Raw genomic sequence first — 20,966 nt, 5'->3', positions numbered from 1 at the left:
TCTGAATCTGGTCCTCTCTACTATCGTTGTCCTAGTAATGATCGTCCTGTGTCTGGTCTTCCTCATCCCTGTGACACTGGTCCTTCTAGTTCATATGTTGCGGCTAACCCTAGTTCATGTAGTCCTTGTCGCCATGGTTTAAGGTCCCCCTTGTCTGACTCTCATGTACCTTCTGATTCCTGGCCCCACTGGATCTTGACTTCCTGGTCCTATACATTTCCCCATTTCCTGTCAGTTTAGGGTCTCCTGGTCTTACTAGTCCTGATCCTTTCCGGTCTTGGACTTCCCAGTATTGGTTCGTTTGCTTCTGGCCCTCTTGCTCCTCTTTGATCTAATCTCTGTGTTCTTGGTCTTCCTGTCTCTTGTCCTTTTTTACACTGGTCTCCTGGTACTTCTACTCTTTGCTTCAACCATCGACTGCTCCTGCTCCTGGCTGTCCACCTCTCTCTGGACCTTGTTAGTATTGTATTGTATTGTATACACTTTTGTATAGCGCAGCTATCACCCAACGGGTATCCTGGTGCTTGGAGACCATGATGACGTGTAACAACAGAACGACTGGACCACTGATCAGGAATGTTGCTACCTGTTCCTGGCAAATAGCCAGGTCTTAAGGTTCTTCCTGAAGTCCAGCAGAGAATCAGCTTGTCTAAGGTCTTGGGGGATCTCATTCCAGAGACGTGCTGCTGCCGTACCAAAAGCCCTACCTCCCATCCTTGCCAGCTTTACTCTAGCGATGGACACCAGGCTTTGGCTAGTGGACCGGAGGAGTCTTTTGGGCTCGTACCAGGAGAATCGCTCTCGTATGGGTAGCGGACCTATATTGTGTACTACTCTGTAGACCATACACAGAGACTTGAAGCTAATTCTGTCTTTGATGGGCAGCCAATGTAGGTCCCTCAGCGCTAAAGTCGCGGAGGAGCCACGCTGTCTCTTAAGAGCCAATTTATCTGCCATAGACTGGACTCTTTGCAACCCCTGCAGAATGTATTGAGGAGCACCCAAATACAAGGAGTTGCAATAGTCCAGTCTACTCAGAATTATGCTTCGGACCACTAAAGGTCTGGCCTCGCTTGGTAGTAGAGGAAGAATTTGCCGAAGAGCTCTCATCAGGGCAAAGCAGATGCCGATTGTTTTATTGGCCTGGGTTTGCATCTGAAGGTCCTCATCCACCATGACCCCCAGGTTACGAACCGTTTTTGCTGCCACTATGGGGTAATCCTCTGCCCTAAACCTGAATTCGCCCATTAAGTGTTTAGACATTTTCGCTGCAGAACAATACAACAGCTCTGTTTTCCCGGCGTTGAGCTGTAAGGAGTTAGCCTTCAGTCAGTCTGAAACCCGCCCCATACATGCCTGAAAGGAGCTCATAGGCAATGCATGCTTTGCTTCGATGGAGAATAACAGTAGGATATCATTGGCATAATTGACCACGTCGATCCTATAAAATTTTATAATAGGGATCAGGGGGCCTAAGTAGACATTTAAAAGAATCGGGCTGATTGTCGAGCCCTGGGGTACTCCATAGCAGACTGGGGACCAGGGGGAAGCAAATGGCGTCATAGTAACCACCTGCTGTTGATTTTACAGATAAGATTGTAGCCATTTCAGGGCACAGCCCTTCACCCCCTGTCTCTCCAATCTCACTACCAATACCGCATGGCTAACCTTGTCGAATGCGGCCGACATATCCAGTAACACCAACACCGAAGAGTTCCCGCTGTCGGCTCGCATTTGAAGTTTATCCAACACGGTTGTCAAAGTGGTTTCTGTCCCGTGCCCAGGCCGAAATCCAAACTGGTCCCTGTCCAAGAGATAGTTTTCTTCCAGGTAGCATGACAGGGACTTACTAACCATCTTTTCCAGAATCTTAATAGGAAACGGCAAGAGGGATATGGGGCGAAAATTGGCTGGCATTGTTGGATCTAAGGACGGCTTCTTCAGCAAAGGGGTAACTGTCGCCTGCTTCTAGCACTCTGCCACTACTCCTTCATTCAGGGATTGGCAGCATATTTGCCGCAGACCCGGAAATAAATCAGGGCCATACTCCTTCCAGATCTTATGAGGAAGAGGGTCAAGGGGCGATCCGGATTATATCTCCTGGGCTATACTATTAAAGAGATCTTCAGTGAGGGGTTGAAAATATTCAAGAGATGTATCAGTTCTAACTTCCTCATCAGTCAACAGGGTTCCAATGGTACCCTGGCCGAACCCTCCCACAATTTTCGCAACCTTGTCAACGAAGAACATAGCAACTTCGTCGCAAAGTTTTTGTGATGCCTGAACTCTGTTAGCCATGCACCCAGGATTATAGAGGTCCCTCACGATATTAAAGAGGGCCTTTGTGCCATTGGGTGCCTGTAGGATAGAGCTAGCATAGAATTGTGACTTAGCCCCCCTAATGGCCTGCTTGTATTGAGCCTGTGCTGATTTTGAAGCTTTTTTTATCTGTTACTGAGTAAGATCTGCGCCACCTTCTCTCGGCCTGTTGGTGAGCCGAGCGTAACAATCACAGCTCCTCACTAAACCAAGGGGCCGAGGGTGTTCTCCTAACCTTAAGCTTTTTCCTGGGGATACATCCATCAAGGGTATTGTTGACAAAATTACTATATCAATTATAGTTCTCCACTACTGACTCATCCGGATTAAACAGAGTCTGTTTAGGAAAGAGAGAAACTGGACCCTCTTTTGAAAGTTTCACCCAGTCTCTCCCCCACTGGAAGGTAGTTTGGTCTTTCCTAACCAGTGTAGTTCTAGGTATAGTTATCCTAAAGTGTATCAGAAAGTGATCGGTCCAGCTTAACGGTAATATATTAAGCACCTCTGACTCAGACTAGATCGAGCATATGCCCTCCCTGGTGGGTTGGCTCTTGAATAAGCTGGTGTAGGCCAAGATTCTCACAGGTTTGGCTCAGGGCTTGCAGATGGTTCCCCAGGCTTCCTGTATCCCAGAGATTGAAGTCTCCTAGAAATAACAGTCTGGAGTGTGTCAGTGCTAAGGCGGCAATGGTATCAAGTAATGCCTGGGTTAATGCAAGTTTGTGTGATAAATAGAAAATCTAGGTCCAAATCTTCCAGCAGGTTAGTAATCTCCTGATAATGCTTTATCAGGGACCTGCTGCTTAATCAGGCCACATGTCAAAGCACACTAGTATTTCCCTCGCCCCCCCAACTGATGTTAAGCAATGAGTCCCTGGAGTAGCAAATCCTACCTGTGCGAATTTGGGCAGCGTTGCTAGCGCTAGGCACAGCCGGTGCGCGGACGGGCGCAGAAGGGCTTGCCTCTGGCGCGCCATCGCAGCGCCTGCTGCGCGTGCGCGCTGCGTGCTTGCATTCCCCCCACTTAAATAGAGCCAGCCACTAGAGCGCTAACCAAGATGGCGCTCGGTGGATGGCACTGGCTTAGTGGAGTCTCGTGGTCGTCTCGCTAATAGCAATGTGATGTTCCAGTATTTTATAGTGCAAGTGAGTGGGCAGTACTCAATTTAACAATATTAAAATTATTTTCGCAACAATAAAAACAATTAAAACAAAGTGACAGCAATGTCAAGGCCGAGCGCAGCGCTTGTACCTACCCTCGCGTCAGCGAAGGGCACGGTGCAACGATGCGACAATAAACCTAAACCAGGTGCAGTTTCCTAAATCAATGAACAATGCGTTCTGAGGTCTGCATTGAACTCGCTAAGCGTCTCCTTCAGTAGCCAGGCGCGCTTGCATTCCCCCCACTTAAATAGAGCCAGCCACTAGAACGCTAACCAAGATGGCGCTCGGTGGATGGCACTGGCTTAATGGAGTCTCGTGGTCGTCTCACTAATAGCGATGTGATGTTCCAGTATTTTATAGTGCAAGTGAGTGGGCAGTACACAATTTAACAATATTAAAATTATTTTCGCAACAATTAAAACAAAGTGCCAGCAATGTCAAGGCCGAGCGAAGCGCTTGTACCTACCCTTGCGTCAGCGAAGGGCGCGGTGCAGCGATGCGAAAATAAACCTAAACCAGATGCAGTTTCCTAAATCATTGAACAATGCGTTCTGAGGTCTGCGTTGAACTCACTAAGCGTCTCCTTCAATAGTTAGTGAACCTGAGACGTACTACCCTCCCTGTTATTAGGTTCTAGGTTCCTTTGCTCCTTCTACGTCTAATCCTTCAGTTTATTTGGTCCCTTTTCCACTGGGTGGTGATTCCCCTGCTCCAAAACCTCCTGGCAATCATGATAGTTTGCATCCTGATGCTAGTACCCCACTACTGTTTCCTTGTCCATTTCCTCCTGGTCTATTTGGCTCCTGGTGTCTTCTGGCATTGGCAACCTAGTTCTTCCTGTCCTAGTTCCCAAGGCCCAGGTTGCCCTACACCTCCCAGTGATCCACCTCCCAGCCCACCATCTCCTGGGCCCCTTCAAAATGACTTTAGTCAATAACATCCAAGCCTGTCACTTAGGATTTATACTTTTGTTTGGCTTCCAGATTTTTGCATTAAGACACCACTGTCAAGGACAAACATGAGGGCTCAATAGAGAAAGGATCTCTCCCATTTAAAACACCACATAACATTTTAAAAACAAAACTACCATTCCCAAGATATTTTGGACATGAGACCAATAGGCATCTATGCCTGAAGCACACTATACTGGGAGAATAGCATGAAAAAGAGTCTTTATTCTGCAGGCAACCTCTCCCATGATGTACCCAAATGCATTGTTACTTGTCTCCGGCTTTCACTTCCACTTTGTACAGAGGCCCTTTTACTGTGCCTCACTCAATTTACCAACTGTAAGAGTCCCAAGGCACTGCACACCCAAGCGCCAAATCCCCCTGTAGGTGTCCCTCCCTCTGTGGCCCAGTTACTACCCATCTCTCTGCATTTCCGGTTTGCTGGTGCTTGTCAACTGCTGCTATGTTGTCAGGCCTGTGCCCTTGATCTAAGCAAGCACAATCCTTCTTAAAAAGAAGTCTAGAACTAGCACAAGGCCTACTATAAGAAGCCCAAAATGAGCCAAGACTTTAAAATGCATCAAAAAGAGACTATCACCATAAAAAAATATATTCTCATAAGTAAAGGCAACATTTATGTAACATAGTTTAAAACCATACTCGTTATTCTTTGCAGACAGGCACATACTCCTACACTGCAGCATAAAATATCTGAAGCTCCTGAAACAAAAGTTTTGATGCCTATATTTTGTGTTTTAATATTATAATACAAATGTTCTTATTCAAAATAATTTTTCTGTTTTTTTCATCTGAAAACATCTTAGTGAACTCATTCACTTACCTTTATACATACTACTGTACATGTGTATACACACTTAAGCAGTAAAGTGACCACTTGTCAAATAGCAAATAATCTTTCCTCAGATATTTAGCCGGCTGATGGCGAAATAGCAGATAATATATACTGTTTCGACAACCATTGAGTAAATAGCAGAGCTTCTGCACTATTTGGGAGGTGGCCTAATAAATAGCCACTTCCTTAATAATACCCTTAATAGACCCTTGCAACTTTTTATGTTCTTCAAATACCAGTTCATTTCTTCCAAAAACATTGTTTGAAAATGTTTCAAAACTAGATACCCTGAAATCTAGACCCTAAACTATGTTGAGGAGGACTGGTCTATTGTCTGATCCTCTTGCACCTTACGATAAATTGCACGTCTACTCACTCATAATCTCTGGTCCTAAGCTTTTTCACTTCCAGGTTTTTCATCTTAAGCTGTCTTTCCTAGCCATATGTATCATTCCCAAAATGTATCTAATTTCAGTGTTTCACTAAACTTTGTTTTCCTGAATTATTTTTTTAAATAAATCTGTAGTTACTATGAGAACCCCTTACTAAAGATGTGTAGCTGTACCTCATGTTTCTCATTTGCACCTGTTTGCCCTATTATTAGCAACCACTGCTTAGATGAAAGGAAGTAGATTACCATAGTCATGAAATAGGATCCATGTCAATCTTATTCAGTTTATTAGCAAACATTGCGCTGAAGGATTGTGCATGTCTTAAAAAGTATGATATACATAATATTCTTCAGCACTGTATGTTTTGGCCAAATGCTCAACGTTAAATACTTCTTGACTGATATTATGGCTAAATGCATTGGTAAAAGCATAAATATCAACAAAAAACACATAATGTATGTTCAGTCAATATTTTGTAGAGACAAAGGAGAAATATTCAATTAAATAAAGATACGAGCTGTCCTACTTAAACTCACATTCACTTAATAAACATAGCAATATGGTCCGGAGAAACACTATTATAGTGCCATTTACCTTTTGTTTATGTCAGACGTGATCAAAAAATATTCCTAACAGGTATTTTGGCAATAAAGAATAATACTCTTATAATACTGCTACAAACACCAAATACATAATCCTTTTGTTGAGTCTCTTTCATAGCAGGTGCATTCAGACATGCCAGGATGTAACTTACCTTTCATGATAAGGGTCTGCTGAGAGATCCGGTGTCAAGGGGCGATAGTCCAAATAGAGTATGAAGTGGAACAGTGCCTTTGGCACTCTTTTATAGCCTTGGGTGGTTCTGCAATTACATAAGAAGTACATAAACCTTGGACAAGGTACACAGAAGAAAGAATAATAATAAAATAACACTGTGTCCAACAATGTTTAATAAGTGATAATTGCCATAATGGCCATATTCCAGCTATATTTCTGGCTTTGATCCTCATCAATATGAAATTAAGTTCTAGCTGTGGTGAAAATTGCAATGTAGTGCTGGTATGGTGTTCCTCCAAGGCAGGCAGCAGAGCTCCACAAATTAGGATATCTACAATGACAATAAAATACCATGTGTATTTGTAAAGCGCACGTTCACCTGGAGGTATCGTGGCACTGAATAACAGACGTTTATTGTTACCCAAGGGTACTCATTTTATTGTTCTCTGATGGATGAAAGGCTGAGTGGACTCGCTGGGATTTGAACCTGTGACCATGAGGTCAAACACAAGCTCCTGTAGTGAACACATAAGTCTACTGAGCCACCAGACCCAGACAATGGAGCTATCATATAGAAATACTTTTTGAAAAGGCATGTTGTGTTAGAAGGGGGAAGAATGCAAATAGGATAAAGCACTATACATGAAAAATGTATCATAGGTAGTATCAATGTAAACATTCTTACTCATATCAGATAGTAAGAAGGAATTATGGTAATTGCTGAGCCCTTTCACCACAAACATTAAAAACCATAATACCTCACAGTATGCCAATTTTTCTATTGCCATATAAGGGTCCTTTTATGAGCTGGTTGTAAGCTCCTTGAGCAGATACCAGGGGCCGTATTACATAAAGTGCCCTGGGGGGCAAAACAGGCATTTGAACCCACTTTGCATGCCCCCGGGGGACTTTAGTAGCACAGAAGGGGCCACAGACGCTTGTGCAGACCCTTCTGCAATACCAATAGTATAATAATAATACAGTCGGGTCCAGGGTCCTTCCCTCCCATACTCGACATGATAGCCTGATTAACCTCAGCAAGGTCGAAATGTATGTCAATTTGGTGGCTACTTGGCAGTAGTTCTAACACGCCAACTATGCCAACTTCTCCAGCTACATCACAAAGTGTTTTATTGTACAGCTCGGAGTAATGTTCCACCCATTCAGCCTCGCTAATATCTATCTCTATTGACACTGTATCTCTATCAACCAGGAAGGGAGCATTAACTGCCTTCCAAGGCAGAAGTATCTCTAGATTCAGAGGCTAAATGTAGGGAACACCAAGCTTCTTCTTTTAGTGCATGTTTCCGTTCTTTTTATGCACACCTATATTCCTTTCTGGCCTCTTATCTAATATCGTCTCGATTTTCAACTGATTTGTGTAGGGTATTTTTAAGTTTTGAGTAGGCCTTGGTACATTTAGAATCAAACCACCCTTTTTCTTTAGTAAATTTTTTATTAGTCTTCACAAAATTAGCTTTTTTAATAAGATCTGATATTTTGGGAAAGCCTTTTATGATGTCTTTGTAAGGAGTTGTGTCATCAAGGCAAGCAAGAAAGGCGGTTTTCAGTTTACCACAGCTTTTTTGTAAACTCATCAGGGTCCACATTTGCCCAATGGAGCGAGTACTCGTTTAACATACTCAGAGTTATATTCTGAACAATGTGAGTTGGACTATCAATTGTGTTTATCACATTTCTATGTACTGATAAACCTATGCTCAGTGGATAATGATCACTCAGGGGGATCGCGTGAGTACAAAAATCCTGGACTCTAGAGGAATGTCTGCTTGACAGTAAGATGAAATCTATAGTTGAAAATGTACCGCAGCTGTTAAAAGTGGTGCTACAAGAAATAGGTGGAGAACATAGATTATTGGCGAATCCTAGATCAACAGTGAAATACATTTCATTCAAAAGATCCCCATGGATTGCGTGCAGAAAGTGTAAAAGACTAATATCTTCATTAATCGGGATACCACAGACACCTCTTTCAGCGTGTTGACATAAAGCAAAGTTAAAGTCCTCTCCCCAGATAATAAGTACGTCCTTTGTTGTGGAGGCCTGTAAGCTTTGTAAATGATATCTTATTCTTCTCAGTACTCCCTCAATCAATTCATAGGGAACATTGTTATGAAAATTCAATAAGGCAATACGGAGTGATTTGTCAACATAAAAGGTAATAAGTTGGAAATACCTATCTGCGACATCCCAAATAAACTTTTACATATATTCATACAGTTTGAGACATAGGTACATAGACGCTCCTTTGATCTTCCACGGGACGATGTAACTGCCACCTTATGATAGGTTTTGTAACCATTGATGTAAATAGGCTCTTCCACCCAAGTTTCCTGAAGGCTAACTATATCAAATTTCCCAACAAAGTCAGACCATACTTGGTTATTTACCCTCATTTTTAAACCTGCAACATTCCAAAACATTACATGGCAATGATCTTTCCTCTTATGTCCTTTATTCATCTCTATCTTGGGGCCATCAGAAGGTAATGTGGGAACATCAGATGGGGCTGAAGGTGGAAGATTATCGATATAAGTCTCAGGGCCATCAGGCATAATTAGAGTGTCAGGAACCCTGCAGATAGGTGATGACAGTTTGGATAAAATATGTTGGTTGTTGATTGAGGCACTTGATGTTTCTAGGGACTGAATGCCTAGATGTGTTGCTTGTGTGGAGATCTGTGTTTTTTTCTTTATCTCGGCAGACCTAGTGCTACTGATGGTAGTCAATCAACCTCTTCTAAGTTTGGGAGTATCTCAAATCAATTGTGAGCTGGAACGTTATATAAGGGACCATGATTAGCATTGTGGGGCCCGCTAGCTGCTTTGATGTAGTTGTTATTAGCAGGCTGGTAAAAATATCCCAGGGGGACTAGATTGATACCTTGCACTGAGATAGAATAATTGCCTGCTCTGCTCAATATCGTTTGTGAAAGCTGCGGGATTTAAAGGTCAGTACCACACAATCTCCACAAAGGTTCTTACATCCTTTACCTATCCAACTCACTCCTCTGGCCATTTTGAAATCAGCGAAAAGCTTCTTACTTAGACCCGCTTTTGATCCCTGCCAGAATAGGGATTTATTTCTCAAAGAGTCCCATGACTCCATCTCCCCAGAGGGTAGCCTAGGCACTTTAGCTAGCACTACAGTTTACAGTGTTACAGCTGGAGGTAGGTCCAAGTAGGTCATTTCGGGCTCATGGCTACTAGGAGGTATGGATAAATTTGTGCTCTTAGCACCAGAGTAGGCCAGAGAGTACACTCCTGGATTTTTACTCTCAACCGCTAATGTGGTGATGTCATCAGAAGATGTATAGGTCTATAAAGGCCTAGCGGGTGATAAGTTTATTAAGATATAAAGAGTAGGCAGATTAGCAGTCCATATATGTTGGTCCCTGTTACAAAAAGCCTCCACTGAATTTATTTGATTAGTGGGTGCTGTAGGTACGGATCGAGTATGTGTCCAGCTACTGCCTTCTGGATGATCCGGTCCGATGTTACCAATAGTGTCCGGTTTTGTGGTGTTTAACTGGCAATTATTCAGGCATCCATTTAGTGAATCTTCTAACACTCCGACTCTACTAGTTAGATTCGTTAAAGTATCTTTAAGATAAATATCTAGTGCGTCCAATTTGGCATTTAGCTTAGAGAAATAGCTCTGAGCACACGAGTAAACACTAGATAGAGGTTTTTCCTTGTTTCATTGCTTATGTGGAAGGGGAATTTTATCCTTTTTGAGTGCCTTTTTACGAGAGGTAGGGGGTATCGCCCTTGGCTCTGGTAATAGTTCCTCTATTATATTGGGGAGGGTGCCTGGGTTTCTTGAGCGCTTTGTAGGCGGTTAAGAATCGCCCCCCTGGTCGCTTACTGAAATGTGCTCAGACACATTCAGTATGCAACCATTTACAATTGACTTACTACTGAGTGCTTTTAGTGGAGAGGCACATGAACCCTGAGCAGCCTGTTTTTTACGGGTTCATGTCCTCTTCAAAAGAGATAATCTGTTGTTTCATGGCCCCCATTGCCCCCGTTAGGTAATTCAACAAAGTCAAACGAGTCCCCCTTCCCGGCTTGGGCTGTGTTTTGGCCCAGGAGTTTGTAGCTTTCCTCTTGCCCATTTTACTGAACTAACACTATATAAACAAAACAGGAGTTATACTTAAGTTCCTTTATCAGTCTCGGACTTTTAACAATAAATATAATATATTCTTGAGCTTGCAACCTTTGTCACGGGTAGTCAACCAGTGGGCTGTATAGCACGTTCAGTCTAGTTGTAAGTTACAGTCCCACCACATTAGTTTATGCAATAGTTTATGCAATAGTTTATGCAAAAATGTCTGAATCAGGGAATAGAATGTCTTGGACTCAAAGAAAGCTTGTATGGAGATGAGAGAAAAACAAGGTGACGAAAAGAACTCACCCACGCTGATCAGCAAATCAGTGCGTCACAGCACCCCGCAGAACAAAACCAAGAGAGTGGGCCCAGCCCAGCCTCTTCCGGCCTATGACGGGCTAAGACGGGCTCGTCTTAGCTCGGTCTTTGCCCGGGCCGAGCCGGGCATGCCCCGTGTGCGTCCCGCACTGCGGGGCCAGCTCTTGCTTTTTAAAGCGTCCGCCCACCCCCAGGGGCCAAGAAGAAAGTGCTCAGTTCAGGTCTAGTGAGGGTCCAGCAAGGGTCCTTTTCTAAAGTGCTGCTGTGCGGTGTGGTGCAGAACGGTCTCCCATGCTATGGGTCCGGCTCTGGGTTTTTAAAACGTCCGGCCACCTCCAGCGGCCAGGAAGAAAGTGCACAGTGCAGGTATGGCAAGGGTCCATCAAGGGTCGGTTTCTAAAGTGCTGGTAGGCAGTGCAGTGCAGAGCAGTCTCCCGCGCTGCGGGACCGGCTCTGGGTTTTTAAAGAGTCCGCCCACCTCCAGGGGCCAGGAAGAAAGTGCACAGTGCAGGTCTGGCGAAGGTCCAGCAAGGGTCAATTTCTAAAGTGCTGCTGTGCGGTGCGGTACTGAGAGGTCTCCCACTCTGCGGGACCGGCTCTGGCTTTTTAAAGCATCCGCCAAACTCCAGGGGCCAGGAAGAAAGTGCTGAGTGCAGGTCTGGCGAGGGTCCGGCAATGGTCCATTTCTAAAGGGTTGCTGTGCTGTGCGATGCAGAGAGGTCTCCCATTTATTTGGTAGGGGAATACATTATTTATAGTTGACATATGATGTGAATCTTTTGTGGGGGGTTATTCTTTTACTTTACACTGTTTCCTTTGCTGCAGGTCTGCAGCCAGTTTTTGATTGAAATCTGCCAATAGTGTAAGACACCAACAGATAGATGGGGTACCCTCACATGTCCTACTAGTACTGTCACTCTCTCCTCCTAGTCTATGCAGTCTGCAGCTAAAACCTCTATGGACTCAGGAGGGTGTGGGTGTGTAAATTTATTAATTTCCATAATCAATACATTATGCCTCCCCCAAATGTATTCTCTTACCAGTGATTGATGTTTATACTTAGGCGAAGCTGGCTGCAATGTGATGGTTTGGTTTCCCGAGGTGCCATGGTGGTGGTGGTAGTAGTAGTGGACACTGACAACAGCATTTGCAAATAAAGAAAATGAGGCAGTCAGTCACCTGAGGGAGACTAGGGAACAAGTAGTAGAAGTACAGTACACAAGAAGACTGCCACACAAGAAACCATGATGATGATAAGCAATGCTAAAGTAAAATAAACCAGAATGCCTGGAGGGCTAGCCTAGTACAAGCTACAAACTGAAGTCGACTTGAGCTATTAGGCGGACAATCAGCTTTGTAATCATTAGTGCTCGAACTAGGATGATTGATGACTAGATGCTTGGAACCAATTATATTATGATGGATTATGTTCCTCTGGGAAAACAAATTGAATATTGAATACTGTGCATGGGTCGGCAATCCAATATTGCCAGTGATGGCTATAGTATATATACTTAGAGCAGAAGAAGATCCTCGCCCTGCCTTAAGTTAATGTTGCTTTCACCACATCTGCCCCAGCAAGTGTGTGATCAATAATTGGTGTAAATTTAATTTAGTCACACATCTATATAAATCACACAGCCCTGGGGAAGAGGGTTAGGGTTTAATGAATGGTTGGAAAGGGGGATTTGAGGGAAAGGTTTGACAAAGACAAACACTACACATGCGCAACACACAACACATAATCTTGGCAGTCAACCATCATAAATCTGTTAAGGGAGAAAAATGAAATGCATGCATGATGATGATGACTTAATGAGTAGTAGTAGGCTAGTACACTGCAGTATATTATTAAATAGTATGCAATTGCTTTGTCTGTCTGCCCCCAGAGAGACCCAAGTTACATACATTTTATGTTCTGTTGTACCGGGCTTCCTTTGAAAGATAGAAAAGAAAATTAAAAAATATCTGTAGGAGTCAAATATATAAGCAAACATAAACAATAACACACACAGTCATAATGATTGAAGAAAAAAGAAATCAAATGAAATGAGACTATAATTATTGCCAAATTGGGAGTTGCATCTCCTCATTCCTCTTGGACCTTCCTTGGACTGTTCGTCTGTCAATCTGGGGTGCCTGCCTGATGGATGTGTGAGTTCTTTTTCCCAGTATAGCACAGGTTAAAGGCCGGCCTGTAGATGGAAAAACAAAAATTCCATTGAAAAAGTAAGGAGAAAAGCTAAACTGCATAAATTAAGGAGGAGTGCAACAAGACGACTTTCAGAGGCGGCATAGTAAAATCATGTCTGTTTCCAGCGGTTACCTCCAACAACGGGAGCAGGTCCACCCTCCCAACCTCCGCTTAGCTTAGAATTTGAGCCAGACATCACTGAGCATACATACAAACACAGCTACATAGCATTTTTAAAATTAAGTAACAAAATCAATGCAGCGCTGTCAGTCACACCACCACACTCGCCTCCACCACTACACAGACATGTAAGTCTGGTGTTGTTTACCTTTTAGGCCACTTCATGAAACACTCAGAGTTGTTCCATCAATCAGCACCGATCCTATTGACTGACTGTGAGTATGGTATGGTCATGGTGTCCAACTCTGTAGTGTTCTGAGTGAGTCCAAACTCAAAAATGCAATGGATCGGCCTGAAGTAGTACAATTTTGTTATTGAACAACAAGAAGGGAAACATTGACTTGAGTCACTTTTTTGTGTGTAGCATACTATTAGACATCATCCACAACATACACCAATCACTCAGAGTCAGCGTGCAATGCATGCCATCATTTACCTGTTCTTCCGGGGCAGTCCTTATAGGCTTGGAAATGAAGATGGATTTATAGTCAGGTTTGGAGGGACTCGAGGGAAATGAATGTAGGATGAGTCAGGAGGAGTGGAATTACTTCTTCACTGACTGCACACAGTTGCAGCTCCAATCGGCAATAAAAGAGTAAGACGGTGGTGATGGATTTGTTGTGATTCGAACCAGAAAGACAGTGATGCTCACAAATAATAAAGTAAATAATATTCCTTAGTTATATCTTTTTTTTTTTTTTTTTTGGGCATCAAAAGAAGAAAGAAATTAACTCGAAAGCCTAGTTGTCAGAGAAGCAGAGCTCATCCTCAAACGCTGGTGGTTCACCCAGAAGTAGGGCACCTAACACACTACTTCTATGACCTGAGTCGCCGTCATCTTATTCCTGCTGTGCTATTTAGGTATGGTGTAATCCGGTGGTATAAAGTGCTGATTCATTTTGATCATGGTTAACCTCTCCATGTTTTGGGGCAAGAGACTGGTCCTTCTCACTGTCAGAACGGCACCAGCAGCACTGAAAACATGCTCAGTAGAGACATTTGCAACAGGGCAAGCCAGACAGTTTATCACCAGCCTACTGAGCACTGGCCATTGGCACCTTTTCCCATACCAATACAGCAATGGGTTTTGATTAAAGTAGACCTCTGTTGGGTCATCCAGATAGGCCTGGACCATCCGTTCAATGCTCATGGGCACTCTCCTTTGCTTGGACTATTTTGCCTTTGCCTCAGCACTGGACTTAAGCCCTGCCTGTAGAAACCCTTCCTGTGCCGATTTTCGGGTTGATGCTCCTTTACTTGTTCTTGTTGATGTTGGTGGCGTTATTGGTGGTTTTGCCTGCTGTGAGCCAACCATACTGCCCTCAGGCTCTGAAGTTGAACCTGAAGGCTGACCTACAGTACTTGTTGTGGCCTGGAGGAGCGCGCCTCCAATTCCCAGTCTTTCTTTTTCTAGCATACTGGCTTGCACAGCTATCAAATTTTGTAGCTGGCAACATACGAGGATGAAAAATGAATGAAAGTGTGCAGTAATGGTTTGTACTCTGGCGTAAGAATTGTGGCACAAATGTAAAGTTGGATGACACAATGCCTCTTTGCACCCTTGTATTTTCAGATAAGCGAAGGGTTAAGCTCTTCACCAACTTATATGCTTCTTTTTTCCTGTATACATTGCAGACACCCCCTTAAGCTGTTGCTGTAGCATGTGCAACAATGGGATAGCTTGGCCCATAGTACTGTCCTCCTTGCTGACTCCACATGTGAACACCTCAAAAGAAAGTAGCATCTCTGTAAGGCATTTAACTAGGCCCCATTGTTCCATCTCAATGATCATGCCTTTCACTGTAGCATCCCCTCTTTCGATGACCTATTGATTGATTGGTCTGTACTGCTGTACAGATGTTCAAGCCTGTAATAAGTTTAGTTCCAAGATGTTGCTACCTCCTGGATTAGTGCTTTAGCTGGCATTCAGTTATCACGTTTAATGATCCTGAGCTGCTTCAGGGCTTTAAAAGAATGGCTGAAATGTATGCGGATTCTTCTGTAGGTGGTCAGTAAGTTGCTTCACAGAACCCTGAAATAGCCACCATCGGCCATGGCCTTAACTATATTACTGCCATTGTCCGTGGGAACAAAGCCAATCTTAAGCCCTCTTGGTTAAAGCAATTCAAAAACGTTGCTGTCAAAGTCTTCCAAAATGTTTGCAGCAGTATGAGATTTCTCCATGGCGAACATGGCTACGATTGTGTTTTCGAGAAGCAATATTAATCTCATTAGCGTCAACACTTGCAGATATCTTTTCTCTAACCCCAACTAAAGAGTTCCAGTGTGCAGTGATGCACATGTAATCAGTGTCTTGGCAACTGCTCCACATGTATGTTGTCAGGTGGATAGTGTGGACAGCACTCTGCTGCAAAGCTTGTCCAAGCAATTCCAGCATGTCAGGATGTAGTGCTGGAACAGCAACTCTTGTGAAATAGGACTGGCTGGGAACCTTCCATTTCGGGCAGATGACTGCCACAAATTCAAGCAAACCAGCCCTAACATTTCAGCCAGCTTCGCGTTGTACAAACGTGCCGTTGGGTGTTTGCATTCATAGTGCCCCTCTAAACATGCTGAGAATGGTAGCATGGAATTTTTTTCTTTTCTGGTGCCACTGATGCAGGTGACTTCTTGGCACCAGATATTGGGCTCAATGCATGTTTTTGCTGTGGTGCTCTCTTGCCTTGGACTTCTTGGTATCTCAGATTTGATTTGATTTGATTTTTGGTTCTGTATAGCACTAGAATGCTAGGAGGCATCTTGGCGCTGCTGCTGTCTTGTGCGGTGCTGAAGGGAGAATGGTAGCTGCTACTTAATAGCTTGTGACCAGCCAGGTTTTTATTACTTTTGAAAGGTCAGGAAGTCAGAGAATTTCCTTATGGTCAATGGTAAGCCGTTCCACAGTGCAGCTGCTTTCAGTAGAAATCTCCTGCTGCCCCAGGTAGTGTGCTTTGCTCTTGGGAGGGATACCAACATTGCATCTGGGGACCTGAGCTTTCTGCCTGGGGAAGAGCAAACACATTTTTCACAAAGGTAGCTTGGTCCTGAGTTAGACAGTGCTTTTAAGGTGATGCATAAGGTCTTAAACTCTAGTAATTTTGATATGGGTGGCCAGTGCATATTGAACAGTGTTTGAGCCTCTGACTTATGCTTGGTAATTCCAGAAAGAAGTTAGGCTGCCGCATTTTGCAGTGTTTGAAGTATTTGTAGGACTTTTTTCAGATACCAATATTTAGAGCATTCCCAAAGTCCAACATGACCCGAATCAGGAAAGTGACAACTGTTCATTTGAGATGTATAGATAGATCTTCTTCATTAATTTTAGTGCATAAAAAACAAAAGAAGAAAGTGCTTTTACTTGATGGTAAAAGTGGAGTTTATCATCAAAGATAACTCCCAGGTTCCTTCCTTTTTGTACTGGCATTGGTAAGGGTCCCATATTCTGAGGCCACCAAATTGGCGACCAAAAGTATCTATTATTTCCGAATAGTAGGACCTCTGTTTTACCAGCGTTTAATTTTAGGCAATTTGTTTTCATCCAATGATCTATTTTGACCACGCAGAAGCTGAATCTATGACACACTTCTTTCTGCTCTTTGGAGATTGACACAACAATTTGTGTGTCATCGGCGTAGGACACAACTAAAAAATCTAGGGACTTAAGTAGTTTGACCAGTGGGGCAACATATAGATTAAAGAGGGTGTGGCTCAGTGAAGAGCCTTGTGGTACACAACAGGGTAAGCTGAATTGTTTTGATGTAAAATTGCCCAAGGCCACATGCTTTCTTCTGTCAGTTAGAAAGTCTTTAAGTATGGTCAGAGCTGCGCCTCTTATTCCCAACTCCACTAGTCATTTGATCAAAATGGTGTGGTTGACCATGTCAAAGGCCGCCGAGAGATTGAGTAAGATCGGGACTGCTTGGCCACCATTATTCATGATCCATCTGAGTTCTTCTGAGGCTGTTTCTGTGCTGTGAACCTTTCTAAAACTATATTTGGAGAGATCCAGAAAATTGTTACTGTCAATGCAAGCCATCAGTTCGCTATTTAGTGTTTTTTCAAGTAGTTTCGCTAGAAAAGGAAGTCTGGAGATGAGGCTGTAACTACACGGTTCCTGGGGATCAAGATTGTTTTTTTTCAGCAGGGGCAGGATGGATGCTGCCTTCCATTCAGTGGGGATATGTCCTGCCCTGATCACTTTGTTCAGGATTTTTGTGAGTTGTTCTTCAAAAACCCTGGGAGCTAAGTGTCAGCCTGACTCTTGTGCCATTGCAAAGTTGCTGATGATGATGTGGGTGGTACCACTGCAGTGCTGGGGACAGGGCTACTTTATGTAGCAGAGAAAATGGCTCCCTCATGCTCACCTTCCACCATGATCGGATCTTCTTCTTCTTCATCACCTCCACCAACAACATGTGCAGTTTTTCGCCACTAAGGTGCACCTCCACTGGATCAAGTGGTGTTTTCTCAGATGGGTTGTTTGGCCTCCGGTACCATAATTTGTACCAAGCTTACTGCAACTAACACCTTGTCCACAAATTGGGCATATAGCAATGTTCACCTCCTTCTTGCTAACCAAAAAAAAGTCCCAAACTGGGAGGTCAATTTTCTGCCACTGCTGGTGCCATTTGCAAAGTCGGATGAATTGGTAGGTGACATTTGACTCTCTGCAGTACCTACTTCTACTGAAGTGGTTGTGGAGGATGTAGGTCGCTGAAGACGAAATATGGAAGCTGGAGGTGGTGTTGGTGGTATCCGTGCCACATCCCTCACAGCAATTTGGGATGGGGTAATATCGGTCTCCATGTGGGCGGGAGTAATGGTCATGATGACTGGCTCGTCATCATCCTTCTCTTCTATATCTACCTCCATAACTCTAAGGCTTTCTGGAACCTTCCTTTTCCCTAGTCTTGTCTTGTGGTGTGTCTCACTCTCAAACTGACGTGGTTTCCAAGTGGCATCTAGATCATCAGAAGGGGGCTTGCAGAAGAAGTTGATGGACTAACACTCCTTTTCCTTGCTGGGGATCTGGAAGACAATGGATTTTCTGAAAGAATGGCCTGTTCTTCTTCTTCCTCTGCAGGAAGCTCGATCTCCTGAACTGCCTCAACTTTGGGAGGAACAACTACTATTGGGGGTGGTTGTGGCTGTTGTAGCCCACTTATCTGAATTTCCTGCATTGACTGGGTACTACTTTGCGATAGCAATAAGTCAAATTCCACATCACTGCTTGTCGGCATTGAACTTGTGATTAGACTGGCTGCCTCTGTGACAGACGTGGTCTTGGGCGTAGGTTGGTGGGCTGAGTCCACTGATGCGGGGGTGCTGCTCCCAGCTTGCTCGCTGGACACTGCTGCTGCAGGCGAAAAGTTTGGCTTCCCAAAAAAGGTCTTGGGAAACATACCGGTCTTGGTAAGTGGCAGTGCCTTCTCACTGGCAACTTTCTTGTCACTGGACCTGGTACCTTTCTTTGGGGCCATCTTGAAGATGTCAGCAGCATGCATTGGCACAAGTTGAAGAGATGTCTGTAGTCACATGTCACGTGACGTTGTGCGCAGCAGCACTTCTGTCTGGCAGTACAATGGGTGATGTTGTCTTCTCCTCTTTTGTGCACCTAAAAGCAAAGAAGCAAGAAGAACATCAGTGAAACGTGGCATTCATTGTTGTGATTCAATTACTACTAGTACAAACAAACAAATATAATATATAAGTTAGTGTGTGGTCACACTTGTTAGTGATATTGATAGTATTCAACATATTACCTCAGTAATTAAAAAAAGAGAACAATACAGTGTAGCCATTTGTGAGACTTTGACAACAACAAGGGCTTTTGTGGTGTACTGTACAGTACACTCAGGATGGATAGGAAAGAAGAAGAACAAGAATAAAAACACAAATTTAACAGACCCGGTTTGGCATTGTGCATCACGTGGGATGCAAAATTCAGGGAGCCGCAGCTGACAATGGATGGGAGCAATAAGCCAAGAGGAACAAAGGAAAGACATACGGGCCTATGGCAAAAGCAGTAAAGCACAATAACTGCCACCACAAACTAGCCACCATCCACATGGTCCCTCACAAGTCACAACAACAAGCCTGGAAAACAATGAACTCAAGCAGGCCTATATGGAGTTAGACACAGACTTTACAAAATGTCCCCTGGCCACATGGGGAGGCTCAGCCAAGGCAAAGGCTGGCCCACTAATACAAACACACTCACACACTGGCCAGACAAAGGTGGCAGACTAAACAACACAGCTTTAATGCAACAATGCTAAAAATGAAAATCCGCAGGGCTAAAATGGTTTGCAATTTATAACCACACACATCCAACAGAGGCATTTATTTAACACACATGGAAAAAGTGAAATACCAAAAAAATACATTTTGCATTTTAATCCAATGCCATTGATGCCCTAAATGATGTTTAAATTCAACAAACACCACAAAAACAATTGTTTCATGCACCCATGAGTGCCTCTGAGCCTATTGGTTGGAAAACCCATTGGCAGACTAGGCCACATAGTAAATCATTTAAAATCAATAAAATTCCAAATTTATTAGAAAATGTAGTGAACTGTGCTAAATTATTTGCTGGATAAAGGAGGACAAACGTGCATGCAAAACAACAATCAGCTAGAAGGCATGGCCACCACAAAGAAGGCTTGCAGGCCGCCAGCCACATGACCAGGCCACAACAACAAGAAAGGGAAGACAGACAATGCAGGCCAATGGCAAAAGCACACTGGCTGCCTTTTCAAAATGGATGCCAGCCACATGGCCAGGCCACAACAGCAAGCAAGACAGAAAACGCAGGCCTATGGGAAAAGCATACTGGCTGACTTCACAAAATGGCCGACAGCCACATGGCCAGGCCACAGCAACAAGAAAGGGAAGACAGACAATGCAGGCCTATGGCAAAAGCACACTGGCTGCCTTCACAAAATGGCCACCAGCCACATGGTCAGGCAATCATGACAAGAAGCAATAAACCAAGAGGAACAAAGGAGAGACATGCAGGCCTATGGAAAAAGCACACCAACTACCACCACAAAATTGCCACCAGCCACATGGTCACTGACAACAACAACAAGCAGGAGGCCTGGAAAAGAATGAATTAAAGCAGGCCTATATGGAAATAGACTTTATAAAATGGCCCTAGTCACATGGGGAGGCTCAGCCGAGGCAAATGCTGGCCCGATATTACAAAGACACTCACACACTGGCCAGACAAAGGTGGCATGCCAAAAATTAAAATCCACAGGGCTAAAAAAGGTTTTCAAATTACAATAACCACACAAATCTAATAAAGGCATTTATTTAACACATATGAAAAAAAGTGAAATACAAAATAAAACACATTTTGCATTTAATCCAATGCCATCCAAGCCCTAACTGATGTTTAAATTCAACAGACACCACAGAAAGAGTTGTTTCATGCACCCATGAGTGATTCTGGGCCCACTGGCTGAAAAGCCTATTGGCAAACTACTGGGGTAAATAAATGTTGCAAATTGATTTCAAAAGTTGGAGAAAATGTAGTGAAATGTGCAACATGTTTCCTTTATAAAATAAGAAAAATTACTTACAAAGAAACAACTAGGCCCCTACTGAAACTACAGGCCACCCACCAGAATAAATTAAAAAAAAGATGAAATGTACAAAACAATCTAAGTGCATGGCCC

The 20,966-nt window shown here is 43.6% G+C and overlaps 1 protein-coding gene across 1 annotated transcript in view; it reads right to left on the bottom strand.

The window, feature by feature from the left end:
* LOC146816610 (cysteine-rich venom protein-like) overlaps positions 1-20,966 on the bottom strand; it is a 738,882-nt gene that overhangs the window by 577,960 nt on the left and 139,956 nt on the right. Inside the window, exon 2 of the mRNA XM_085609142.1 lies at positions 6,433-6,540. Within this exon, the coding sequence (XP_085465268.1) occupies positions 6,433-6,439 (7 nt within the window). The 5' untranslated portion in view covers positions 6,440-6,540. The remainder of the gene's footprint in view (positions 1-6,432; positions 6,541-20,966) is intronic.

Source organism: Triturus cristatus, chromosome 6 (genome assembly GCF_964204655.1).
Source record: "Triturus cristatus chromosome 6, aTriCri1.1, whole genome shotgun sequence".
NCBI lineage: Eukaryota > Metazoa > Chordata > Amphibia > Caudata > Salamandridae > Triturus > Triturus cristatus.
The sequence above is the reverse complement of the archived record's forward strand: the minus strand, read 5'-3'. Positions and strand labels throughout refer to the sequence as shown.